The sequence below is a fragment of the Canis lupus genome, chromosome 8 (genome assembly GCF_011100685.1).
Source record: "Canis lupus familiaris isolate Mischka breed German Shepherd chromosome 8, alternate assembly UU_Cfam_GSD_1.0, whole genome shotgun sequence".
In the NCBI taxonomy this organism is placed as follows: Eukaryota; Metazoa; Chordata; class Mammalia; order Carnivora; family Canidae; genus Canis; species Canis lupus.
This window is the reverse complement of record NC_049229.1, coordinates 3063549-3076052: the sequence shown is the minus strand read 5'-3', so window position 1 is coordinate 3076052 and position 12504 is coordinate 3063549. Positions and strand designations below refer to the sequence as shown.

General features: G+C 45.3%; 1 protein-coding gene across 4 annotated transcripts in view; it reads right to left on the bottom strand.

Annotated features, from left to right (window-relative positions):
• Positions 1 to 405: 405 nt before the first annotated feature.
• The window catches only part of LOC607937 (T cell receptor alpha variable 9-2), a 544059-nt gene continuing 531960 nt past the window's right edge, over positions 406 to 12504 (bottom strand). For all 4 annotated transcript variants that reach the window (XM_038544142.1, XM_038544141.1, XM_038544140.1 and 1 more), the window contains exons 5-8: positions 4130 to 4381; positions 2558 to 2602; positions 1646 to 1753; positions 406 to 947 (exon numbers count right to left, since the gene is read on the bottom strand). In XM_038544142.1, coding sequence (XP_038400070.1) covers positions 1647 to 1753; positions 2558 to 2602; positions 4130 to 4381 — 404 coding nt within the window. In that variant the 3' untranslated portion in view covers positions 406 to 947; position 1646. The remainder of the gene's footprint in view (positions 948 to 1645; positions 1754 to 2557; positions 2603 to 4129; positions 4382 to 12504) is intronic.

The window sequence follows — 12504 nt, the reverse complement described above, 5'->3', positions numbered from 1 at the left end:
AATTTCAATGGGAAAGGAAAGGCAAAGGAAATGTTCCCGGAGGGCAGGAGACAGTGGGTGGTATTTTGGGGATACTTGCTGTGTGGTCCCTGGCTGCCAAATTTCAACTGCCAGTCATTTTCAGTCATGGATGTGGGCCTCCTGCTACTGGTGGCCCAGTGGTGTGGCTGGAAAATGGAGGAGCGAGGACCTGAGCTTTTAAGTGGGTTTGCCTGGCCCCCAACTCAGCCTTCTAAGTGGAATTTTTTACCCGTTGTTCCAAGAAAAGGTTGACTTAAGCAGCTTGTTGAATTAGGCTCTCTGAATGACATCAGGACAAATGCCTTGGTTTCTTTCTGGCCAGCCAGTGATCAATAGCAAGTCGAAAACAACCCTGACCAAACCCAGTGAAACAGAAGCACGGTCTCTGCTCTTCCAAACTGCCTTTAATGAAGGGTAGCAGAATATACAACGTGGCTCAGATAACAGCATAGCAGGGCCTAGATAATCATTTTCCCCACATCTTGGGGGAAAAGGGGATACATATTTCTTTATGAACACTATTAAAAAAAAAAGAAAACTCCTCACAACATTCTTCAGGAGCTAGAGCCCAAGAGGACCCACTGGGGATCCCTCATCCCAGGGGACATAAGAGGCAGTCTCAGGGGAGGGGCTGGGAGTCTCCCCACAGCCAAGAGAGGCCGCAGCAGCTCCCTGGCCTTTGCAGGGAGTGAGAAGCAGCAATGAGGGAACAAAGAGGGTGGAGACAGTGTTTGGCAGCTCTTCAGCATCTTGATCACAAATATCTGGTAGGATCCAGTTGGCGGTGTTGCCAGTGGGGCCAGAGAGGCAGAGGGAGCCTTCTCCTCCATGGAGGCAGAGAGTGTGCCTTTCTGCTTGAAGAGGTGGGAGAGGTACAGTGCATAGCCAGGAGCAGGGGAGTGCCAGGCTCTCACATCCTTGGTGACCTAGGATGAGGAAGAGCAGTGGTTAGGCTAGGTAGGTACTGAGGAGACAGACTAAGGACAGTTAGGGATGCAGATGGAGTTGTCTCTGTTTGTAGAGCTCTAGGAGCTCAACACTGGATTTCTTGTTGATGGTGGTGGAACGGGATGCGGTTGTCAGTGGGATGACCAGGGATACTGGGAGAGAAGGGTATGGAGATGCTAGCTGGGATTAGGGTATAATAGGAATATAATATCTTCTCATCGTATTGGGTGCAGAGGATACAAGGAAAGGAATTGGGGGCCCCTCCAGGTTTTGCAGTGAAAGGGGTACAATAGAAGGCATGGGTATAAATGAGTCTGGGTCCTGAGTTTCTCTTATTTGTCCACTCATTAATGAGTGGCCTTTGCTGTTACTTGGCCTCAACGTCTTCCTTTCCAAAATGAGGATACTAACAGTTGTTCTTCATAATTCGTAGGGGATACATGGCTCAACCGAGGTGCCTGTTGTCACCTGAGGAGTGTACCGTGTCATAGCAATGTTCCAGGCCATTGTTATTAATGACAGGAACCCCTAACAGGAAAAAGTGGAAGAATTTGGTGGGCCCAGCTTTAGAACCTAAAAGCAAGACCCCAGGGGTTGGGAGAGGTTAGCTTTCTGACCTTGGGGATCCACCCTAAGACCCTCACAGCCTGCACTCCCACCTGAGATGCCTACTCACCTCAGCAGGACCACAGCCGCAGCGTCATGAACAGGTTAAATCCGATCACTTTCAGGAGGAGGATGCGTAGCCCAATCACTAGCAGGTTGTAGAAGTTTAGGTCCATATCTGCAAAACCAAGAGGTTATTGGCATGGGCCCCTGAAGTTTGCACCCATGGTTTTCCCAAAAGGTGGGTGGGGTTGGGTCTTAGCTCCTGGCCCACGTCTCTCCCTTTGAGCTGGGATGCACATGTCTTCATAAGCATATTCATTCCTCCAGGGCCAACCATGTTCCATTTCAAAAGGAAAAACCCAACTGCTTTCAGTGTTTATTTTATTTCTGTACCCCTCAGGAATGGGGATGGGGTAGTGCTCAGAACTCATTGTAATCCCTTGGGTCTGGGCCCCTGAGTGAGAAGCTGGTGTCTGGACCCCAAGAGGGATGATTCAATGAAAACAGCTCTGATGGAAGCAAGTGGGTCTGGGACAGGGGGCCGGGAGTGGTGAGGGTCCTGAGAGACAAGACCAGTGCCTCCATGAATTCTGCTGCTTTTCTTGAAAGAAGACAGAACCCCAGCCAATATTACAGAGGGAACATGTCCTCAGGATGAGATGGTTAGTTCAGAGCTCTGCAAAAGCCAGTTGGAAATATCACAGCTGGGCTACCAAGAAACTCTCTTTGGTTCTCCCCACAGTGGAGCAGTGGAAAGGGATATAGAGCCCTAGGGGTGAGTCATGGGTCGAGTAAAACTAAAGACTCATCCTGAAGTACTTAGAAGGGAAAAGAACTTTACAGTGGTGAGAGGAGCCTGGGGATTCAAGAATGTTCTCATTCTTCCTAACTTCCAGATTCACATATTCCTGGCCCCCTCTCCTGTCTAGTCAGGGTGATTGTAAGTACATTTCGAAGCTGGGGTAGATCCCTCTCTTACCTGTTTCAAAGCTTTTCTCTATCAACTTGGCATCACAGGAATAGTCTAAAAGGAGAAACAAAGAAACAAACACAATTTTCTTAAAGTTGAGTGTGCTAACTCTCCTACCTCAGACTCCCTAGGATTTGGGCAGCTGAATCTCCACAGGCCTTCCGTGCTTTCTCGTGGAGGGATCCGGAGGGAACTTGTCACATATGGGCACCTGCTGGGAGGGCCATTGGCCGTGGCAGGATCAACACCCTGGCTTCTGGGTAGCATTCCATCCACTTATGCAAAGTACATATTACATGACACTAGGCCCCAAGGAAACCATTAGACACAGACCCTACCCTTGGGGAGGTTCCAGTCTGGAGTGTGAAAGAGGCAGTAAGACATACACAGTGCAAAGTGGCAAGTGTCATAAGGGGTATCGATGCTCTTATGTATCCCACAAAGTCTTCATTCCTGCACTCCACATTTTGTTCCTTTGTTGTCACCATCTCAATAAATGGCACTGTCATTGACTTAGCTGCTTGAACATAAAATCCAGCCACCTTCCTTGATCTCTTCTTTCCTTCTCATCCCTGCATGGTTCTACCTTTGAATTTGAAAGAGTGTTGACCACTCAACTCCCCTGCTCTCCCTGTCCAGGCCTCCATCATTTGTCTGTGGCAATAGCTTCCTTTCTGCTTCCACTCTTGGCTCCTGTAATCCATTTTCCACTCAGCAGTCAGAGTACTTTTGTAAAAAAGTAAATTGGATGTCATTCTCCTACTTAAAACCAATTGATAGCTTCGTATTGTCCTTAGAGTAGTGGCGGCCCTCTAGTGACCTAGGAGGCCCTGTGATGTGGCCCTTTCCTACTTCCTCCATCTTATCTCCTGCTGCTCTTCCCCTTTCTCCCTGGGTGCCTCTGTCAGGCCTCTCTGCCCTTGGCGTGGCTGGTCCTGTCTTATCCTTTAACACTCATCACACACAGCATTTTCCCAGAGAGCCCTTCCTGGACTCTTGGTCCCTATGTTGGCTGTTTTCTCAAATCCCAAGTGAAAATACATGTTACAATCTGAGGTTCTTTAGATTTCCACTTGCTGATGGATAGTCTTCCCCAACTGAAATGGAGCTTCCTCAGGGCAGATCCCTCACCTGACTTATTTATTCCTCCACTCCAGCACTTGGCATGTTGTACATTGCACAGTCAGTGTTGGTTGAGTGAATGAACAACTAGGTGAGGTTAGATCTTTGGCAGAGAGACAGAAACAAGGGGAAGTATCTTGGAGGAAGGCATCAGACTAGGGCCTGGAAGAGCAGCAAGGGTCAAGTAGCCTGAGCAGAGGCAGGGAGGCAGGAACTCAGGGCAGGTGAGAAGCCAGTGCCCTTCCTACCACCTTCTCCCCATCTGCTCTTTGCCTAGGATATCCTGCAACCTGCCAGGAGGGAGCTCACTGGTGCTCAGTAACAAAAGGGTAGGGGCTTTCCTGACCATGGATGAGGCTGAGACCACTGATCAGAGCAACTTTTAGATGCCATCCCCCTGAGCTCCAGGAATAATGAGGCCCTCAGAATGGGGAGACCCAGCTTGATGGCTGTACTCACTTGAACTGGGGTAGAAGGGCTGCTGGAAGTTTTCCTTGCATTCAATATTAGTCTCGCTGTTCCAGGTCAGGGCCCCATTGCTCTTGGAATCCATAACCTTCATGTCCAGCACAGTACTGTTCAAGCTGATCACTGTGGCCCCCTCCGGTTTTTGGAAATCAGCTTGAGAATCAAAATCGGTGAACAGGCAGACAGTCCTACCGGTTTTAGGGCTTCTCATCTGGTACACAGAGGGGTCAGGGTCCTGGACATCTGTGGGCCAAAAGAAGCCAAGTTAGGAGATGCTGATTTCCCTCCTTGCCCCAACCCAGGCCTGAGTCCAGATGCCAGCGGTGGGTAGGAGCAGGCCTCTGTGAGGCTGGCATGTCACATTCTCAGTCTTTAGGTGGGAAAGAACATTCTAGAAACCAGTGGCTCTAAATGGACTGGGAGTCAGGGCCAGGCACAAGCCACCAGTCCTGGCCAAGAGGCTAGGCTCTCAGTGAAGGCTTTCTGCCTGGCCCTGCCTGCCATTCAGGGAAACCAGAAATGCAGGGCTATTTAATGATACTGTTCATTCTTTTACTTCATAGGAACTTCCTCAAAAGCACAGTAGGCCTAGTAAGCAACAACCTTGCTTTGGCAGGACAAAGCAAGCTTAGAATAAAGGCCCAGCAAAGCAAACCATATGTCTTAGAATTTGGGGTGGCCTCCCCCAAATTGGGCTGGGTATTGACAGGAATTGGAGGTTTGTTTTTATTTATTTAAAAAAGATTTTATTTATTCATGAGAGACACACAGAGAGAGGCAGAGATATAGGTAGAGGGAGAAGCAGGCTCCCCATGGGGAGCCCAATGCTGGACTCTATCCCAGGACCCCAAGATCACGACTTGAACCAAAGGCAGATGCTCAACCACTGAGCCACCCGGGTGTCCCTGAAGCTTTATTATTGGCTGGCATTAAGTTGGAAGATCAGTCACATCACCAGGAGATTTCTCATTGATAAATGTTTTAGACAATAAATCAGAACACCCGCCTCCCAGTCCTGGCTTTACCATTCACTAGATACAAAGCCTTGAGCAAGTCACATCAGCTCCTTAAGGGTCGGGAATTTCATCTGTAAAATGGAGGTATTGCCTCCTCCATCTTCCTAACCAAGCTATTCTGAGACTCAAAGGGGGGAGTTTCTCTACATAAAATTATATTTAACAAACTATAAAGTACTGAATAAATGTGAGTCATTGCCTCTCTTGATAATTAATACCAGGGTATTGTCATGATAACATGCTGCTGAGTTAGATACAGTCAGTTTCTACTCTTCTCCCTCAAAAAGCAGGGGCTGCTGGAGGCTTTTCCTTAGTGCTGAGAATCATTCTTCAGTATTTCTGTAGGGTTTTGTGTTTTTAATGTAACTCTTATTGTTTATTCTTTCAGACCTTCTGCCTTTAGAAGAGGAAACAGAGGTTTGCTGGGAGGGTTAACACATTGGGGCCACCCAGAGAGTTTATAGCAGGGTTGAGACTCGAGTTTCCTGCCCCTGTGGTTCTCTGCTCCCACAGCTTCTCACCATGCATGCAAGGTTTCTCAGACCAGGGGTGTACCCCACTTGTGAGGCCAGCCAGGGTGGCCTTGGCAATGCAGACATCCAGCTGGACCTGAAACCAGAGAAATCAGCCTTTGGCATGGCCTTGGGTTGCTGAGTCAAGGCACCCCAAGGGTGTCAAGTCAAGGGATGGGTCCATGGTCACATGTGAGGGACATCCAAAGTTTTGGCCCTGAGGAATTCTGCTTGTTCTTCTCCAATGTCCCCATATCTGGGAGGTCTGACATCGCTGTGGGTTAGGGCCTTAAGACATAAATCTTTCACAGGGAGAAGAGAGACGAGAAGTCATTATGTGCCACCAACACACCCCAATGGATTTGTTAGTCCTCAGTGGGAGTCATGGGTGGGACTGGGAAGGAGGATGTAGGAGCGTATGGAGGTGCTGAGAGAATGTAGCCTTGAGGAGAAGGTAGAGGGTAATGTGCCACCAATGCAGTTTCGGCTTAGAGGGGAAAAGGAATTGAGGTGGGGGCCAGATGTTGAACTTTGAGTCCTGGTTAAACACTTACTCAACTCCTAGAGCCAGTAAATGTCAGGCTAGAGAGGGTCTAGACCATGCTGTTCAATATGATAGTCTTTAGCTACATGTGGCTATTTAAATTAAAACTAAGCACAATGAAATAAAATTAAAATTTAATTAAAAATTCATTTTAAAAGCTTAATAGCTACCATATTGGACAGAGCAGGTTGATAGAACACTTCCATCATCCCAGAAAGTTCTACTGGACAGCATTGGTCTGGAAAGAGCTATGCCACAGAACATGAGATTTTGAGGCTGAGTGTGGGCCTTAAAAACCATCTTTAAGTCTGTGGGAGTGGGAGGTGACTCCATCAGGGGCAGACCAATTTTTGCTCAACTTTGCTAGTGAGAGATAAAAATGAAATAGCGATCAATGAAGTCAGAAGACTTGAGGTGACTTTAGCTGCTCTCAAGTCTCGTTTTTACCAAGACTTGGTACCTTTTAGGCTTTCCTATCTGCCTTTTTGCTGTTGTTTCTCCCGTCCAGCTTACCTACCTCTGATTTCCTCTCTTACTTCCCTCACTTCCCTGCCCTCTCCGTCCCCCCATTCTCTTTCTCAAGCTCATCTTCGAGATTATCTGATTGTGTCACTTTTTGTTTAGAATAATTCAGGGACTCCCTATTGCCCATAGCATAATGACCATATTTCCTGGCATGACATTCGGGTGCTGCCATGATCTGGAGAGCTTGAACTTTTTTCTCTCAAGTTCTTTATGTGCCCTATATGAGTAGAGCTGCACCAATCTCTTCATATTGGCATCCTGTAATGTAAGTTTCATGATGGCACAGGCCTATCTCTGGCTTACTGCCATATCCCTGGGTCTGCCATATAGTAGGTGCTCAAGAAACAATTGTTGGATAAATAAATGGATAAATAAATTGCAAAATTCTTGCTTATCAGAACTTTTTGGGAAAAAAAAGCTGAGTACTGATACCTAAACTTGATTTTTTTTCTAGTCCCTTTTACTTCCACTCTCATGTACCTCTAGTGTAACCTTATCTTTTTGTCTGAAGACAAGAAATGAATCACTTTTAATTTGGAGGTCTTTAGGGTCCATCTGCCAGAGCCCTGGAAGGAGAGGCATCCTGTTCCACCTTAGCAAAACATATCCTGCCACTGATGACATCTCAGAAGTCGGCCTTAGCAAGACTGGATCAATTCTTTTGATGCAGAAGTTCAGCTATTCTAGATCCTAACCTTACATTTTAATTCAAAATTGACCACAGAAGCACATGTCTGAATGCTCTAGTGCTTTGGGTGGATAGGGGCACAACAGTGATTGAAAGCTTCCTTACCACTAAATCTATGCTTTGTCTTTAGTACTAGGAACCCAGAAGTGTGAGTTATCAACCCTGACTCTGGGTCCCATTGAGCCTCTGGTGAGCATCAGAAGGCAGTGAACCTGGGCAGTTATGCAAACTCTGGTTCCTTTGCCAAATCTCAACTGAGAGGCAATACCTTCATATCACCCATAATGTCCCCATTACAGAAACCCTTGGATTTCTCTTCCTCTGAGGGATGGGTGTAACCTATCAGATCCCATTGAAGAAGGAGAGAGGAGGTCCCTAGGACATGAGGTATCCATGGAAGGGCCTGGCCCCTCTCACTTCATATCTGTGTACATTTCTAAATTGGATCCCAGTTTCCCAGTTGCTGGTTTTGGCCCTAATTGTCTGTATTGTCTTGAAGGCTCTAGAATTCCCTTTCTCTATTGTCTAAGAAGACATTTTATTTGCTTTTCTCTGCATCCTAATTTATTATCAGATGTGTTTACTTAGGCCAAAATGCACATGCCTTGTTCATGCCCAAGATCATGCTTCCTTTTTTGTTGTTCCATATGCCTGAAAGTCCCCTTCTCCCCATCCTTTGCCCATACAGATCTTACCTACCCTTCAGGCCCAGTGAATCCTTTCTACTGCATAAAACCTTATCTGTCTAGGCCAATTTCCAGCCATAGCCCTACCTCTGAATCCCTATTGTGCCTATTGATGTCATCAATTTGTTAATACTTAGTTAACAAGTTGCTAAATTTATTTATTTATTTATTTTAATAATTAATTTATTTTTTATTGGTGTTCAATTTGCCAACATACAGAATAACACCCAGTGCTCATCCCGCCAAGTGCCCCCCTCAGTGCCCGCCACCTAGTCACCCCCACCCCCTGCCCTCCTCCCCTTCCACCACCCCTAGTTCGTTTCCCAGAGTTAGGAGTCTTCCATGTTCTGTCTAAATTTATAATAGTTATGTCCCTTTGGCTAGTTTTTTATCCAATTGGGGAACAGGTCAGTCATCTATCTTAGACTTCTTTGTAGTCAGCCTAACATTTAATAGAGTGATGGCTACATAGAAGGCATTAGAAAATATCCGTTGAATGATTAAAATCAAATTTTAATGTGTTTGACCTAGAGAAACACAGATTTTCAAAATTGATAGTGAGGACTTTCCCCTTCACAGAGGACTCTGTTAAGACAATTCGTTGTAACACACACAGTTACAGCCTCACTGTAAGATGGGTATCCCCAAGGAAAGGAATAGTGATGCTCACTGGCCCATGGGATTGCAAATGGTGCTACCTGGGATGACTCACCAGATATGACAGACAGATGGGTTCCTTTTCCAAATGTGAGTTTGCCCAGTTCCACTGCAGGTGACACCATTACAGAAACTCACTCAATCTACCTCCTGCTTTAATAGGAAAGCACTGATCTTCCACAGGGAACAAGAGGATCATACTGTCTAGAGTTAGATCTTCTGCTCTTTTGTGTTGAGACTTTGGTTGTTCATCTCTTTTCCTCCTGTCCTATTCTGCTGTAGGACCCTGGGTTAGAGGCTGTGATTTCAATAAACCAAGAATTCAGCAGAGCAAAACCCCTGTTCAGGGCAGCAGTATCTTGGATCTTTTTGTGGAAGGTGCAGGACTACTTGCTTATCACCTGCCTCATGATTCCTAAAGTCTCAGTCTAAAGATGTTTCCCAAGCATTGTGTGCTAGATGGGAGGATTTTCTGGGGAGGGGTGGAAAGAACCATTTAGGATTCTGCAGAAGAAAATATCTGGGTTCAACTCTACATTCTGGACAAAGTAGAATTAATTGTCATTGTTGACCCTTGCCCCACTTTACTTACTTGGCTGGACACTCAGTCTGGTCCCTGCTCCAAAGATTAGCATGCCCTGCTGTATCCCCACTGCAGCTGGGGCCTTTGTAATATCCTTCCTGACAATCTACTGGAACCCATCAGGCTCCGAAAGCACCATCCTAAAACTCTCCCTGGGTCTATGTTTCTTAGATTTCCTATTTCCTAGGGAATCTGTTCCTCCTCCCCTTTATAATAATGTAAACCTTTTATAGCAAGGTCTTGATGAGGATGGGGAGAATAATAATAATAAAGCTACTGTTTACTAATTACTATCTGCTGGGCATTGTCTTATATTATTGTGATGCGGTTTTTGGCATTTTGCTGTTGAGGAAGCAGACACTTTATTAGTTAGAGAAGGTAGAGCCAGAATTTTTCCCAGATCTGGCAGTCTCCCAAGTTTTCTATGAACCCCATACCATCCTGTCTCCGTGCCTTGTTGTGTCACACCATATGATTGCCATTCAGATAGGGGTCAGGGTCACTTTTACCCTTGGAGAGGTTCAAAACTCTACTAAACTTCGGAGAGGAAGATTCTGGTAGCAGGTGGCCCATATCCTGTCATTGGTCGAAACAAGGAATGTAGCTACCTGCGGCAATAAGACAGAATATGGTTTTGCCATTAAATCATTCCTTTCTCCCAAGGGCACATTGCTAATTTCCTGAATGTTCAGATTATCTGGTGCTGATATTATCGTCTTTGCTTGAGAGCACTGAGTATCTGGAACTCTGTTTATGTTTTTGTAAATTATTCTGCTTAGGTTTTCATTTACTCAACTGGCTCTTGGCACTTCTGTCTTTAATATAAGAAATGGGAATGTTTTAAGTCACCAAGAGAGCTTGAAGGAAATGGAAAACAAGTGTTTAATATAAACAAAAGTTTACTATAAATCATTGCCTGTTTTCTCATAGACAAGCTGACAGTTACCTTTGCCCCAGACACCTGCATGGTCATACTCACATGGGTGCACAACCAGCCTGGTCCCAGCTCCAAAGGTCAGCTGACTGTAGCTACCAGATGACACACAATAGCGGGGTGCTTTACAAGAACCCTAACCTGGGCAAGGTCAGCCTTCCTGGGGCAGCAATATCTGCTGTCCCTATAATACAGACTCCCCCAAATCACTCTTTCTCTGACACAATAGAAAAATTTGGCTTACCGAGTCCTGGTTCATGAGCTTTTGGTGTAGTAACCCCACAGATCTTTCCCTCATACAAAGCCAGCCTTGAGCTGGTCCAGCCTTCCTGGAGGGGTGGACTCCCTTTCTGGGTTCCACACTGAACGTAAAAGAGGACAGTTGGAAGAGTTTGAAGGACAGCCAGGAATTACTTGGGAAATGAATTTTGAAAGGGAATTCAGAGCACTGGCAATAGATGGCAGACCTAGGGTAGGGTCAAATCATGGAATGGAAGCCCATGCAAGGCTCTTCTTTTAGAATGTGGTTCTGTTGTTCTTTGCGGGCAGAGAAAGAGAGAGGCTAAAATTGCCTTCGGAATGTTCACATAAAATGTACAGGGAGGACTGCTTAACTCTGATGGTTGTGAGAATCACGAGTGAGTTACATACAAGGCCCAAGAACCTTTTTCTCCAGAGGTTTCTAAGATTAGAGTGGACATCCATATGGGTAAAAAAAAATCTCCAAAGTTTGAGAGTGGTTTAAATAAGTACTTGTTGGTGAGAGTTTCATAGGACTCTAGTCCTAAATTTTTCTTCAAAAAAGATTCTAAGCCCAAATTAGTTTGGAAAAAGCTGTATACTTTATACTGACGAGGCATATTAGCTAATTTTAAGGGCTCTGTGAGAAGCCCTGAAGTAAAGGAATCCCGAACTTCTTAAACTTATTTGATCCACTAATCTTTTTTCTTAAAATAATCATTAGGATCTGTGGAACACATGCAGGTTTATATATAAATATAAATATAAATATAAATATATTCCTTGGAAATCCCTTTTCTAGTTCCAAGCATTTAAAATTCCAATTTAACTTTAGCCAATTTTATTCCTTAAGTATTTTGTGTTCTGAATCTGTTCTCCTGCCTACTCCTGTGGACACAATTAGGGGTCTCATTGATTCTGATTATTTTTTTCTAATTATCACAGAACAGCTTCATTCTATTTGGGGAATTGCTGAACATGTAGTCAGCTGAAGAGTGAATTCTCCTGCTGTCATCAGAACAGCTTGAGGGCAGATAAGGATGCAATCAACATGCAGGAACCACATCACTTCAACACTTTGCAAGGTTTACCTTCTAGAAACAATGGCAACTTTAAAACCTTTCCCAAAGGTGAATTTATTGGTCTTCCTTCCACCCACCTTCCTACACACCTTGGAGCTGGGTACTTAAAAGAAGATTTCCGTCCTAACAGAGAAAAGTTTACTTAGAACAAACAGAGAGAAGCTTCCTGGGTGGTCTCTCAAGTAGAGACACAGACTTCCTGTATTTATCAATAGACAGTTTTCCTTTTTCCTGTTAAAACCCATCTGTGCTGCTTTCCTATCATAGGCATTATCTTTCTTACATGCGTCTGAACTCTAGTTCCTGAAAAATATGATGGGTTTCAGGCTTTCCAAGTGCAGCCTGGGAGGAAAGACGCATGGGAGGGAAGAGGCTTTGCTAAAGTGCCCAGATGAACAGGTAAATATGGAGGAAGTTTTCCCCAGAGAGAAGGGCTTTCTCTCACCTGCACATATTTGGACGGATTCTGTAATCTCCTGTTTTGAAGTCTTTGACAGCTCTCTCCGTTGGGGAATACTTGCTACTGCCTAAAGTAACATGTTCTGAATAGTTACTATCCCTCCACTCAGGCCTTCCTTGACTCCCCTAGCCAGAAGGCATTTTTTCAACCATCATGTTCGGTGACATTTCTGTGCCAGGCATAGGGCTGGGCTGTGGAGGTGTAAGGATGAAGAAGAGAGCTTATGGTGTAGTGCAGGATGCATATAAGCACCAGGCGACTAAGATAGGAGGTTGGGCATGCCTTCCTCTCTGTATATATCTCCTCTACAACGTGGTGGCACTGTGCCAAATTGTTTATACGCATGTTTACTTGCTAGGAGATCCTGGATAGCAGAGACTCCGTCTTCCTTCCTTCCTTCCTTCCTTCCTTCCTTCCTTCCTTCCTTCCTTCCTTCCTT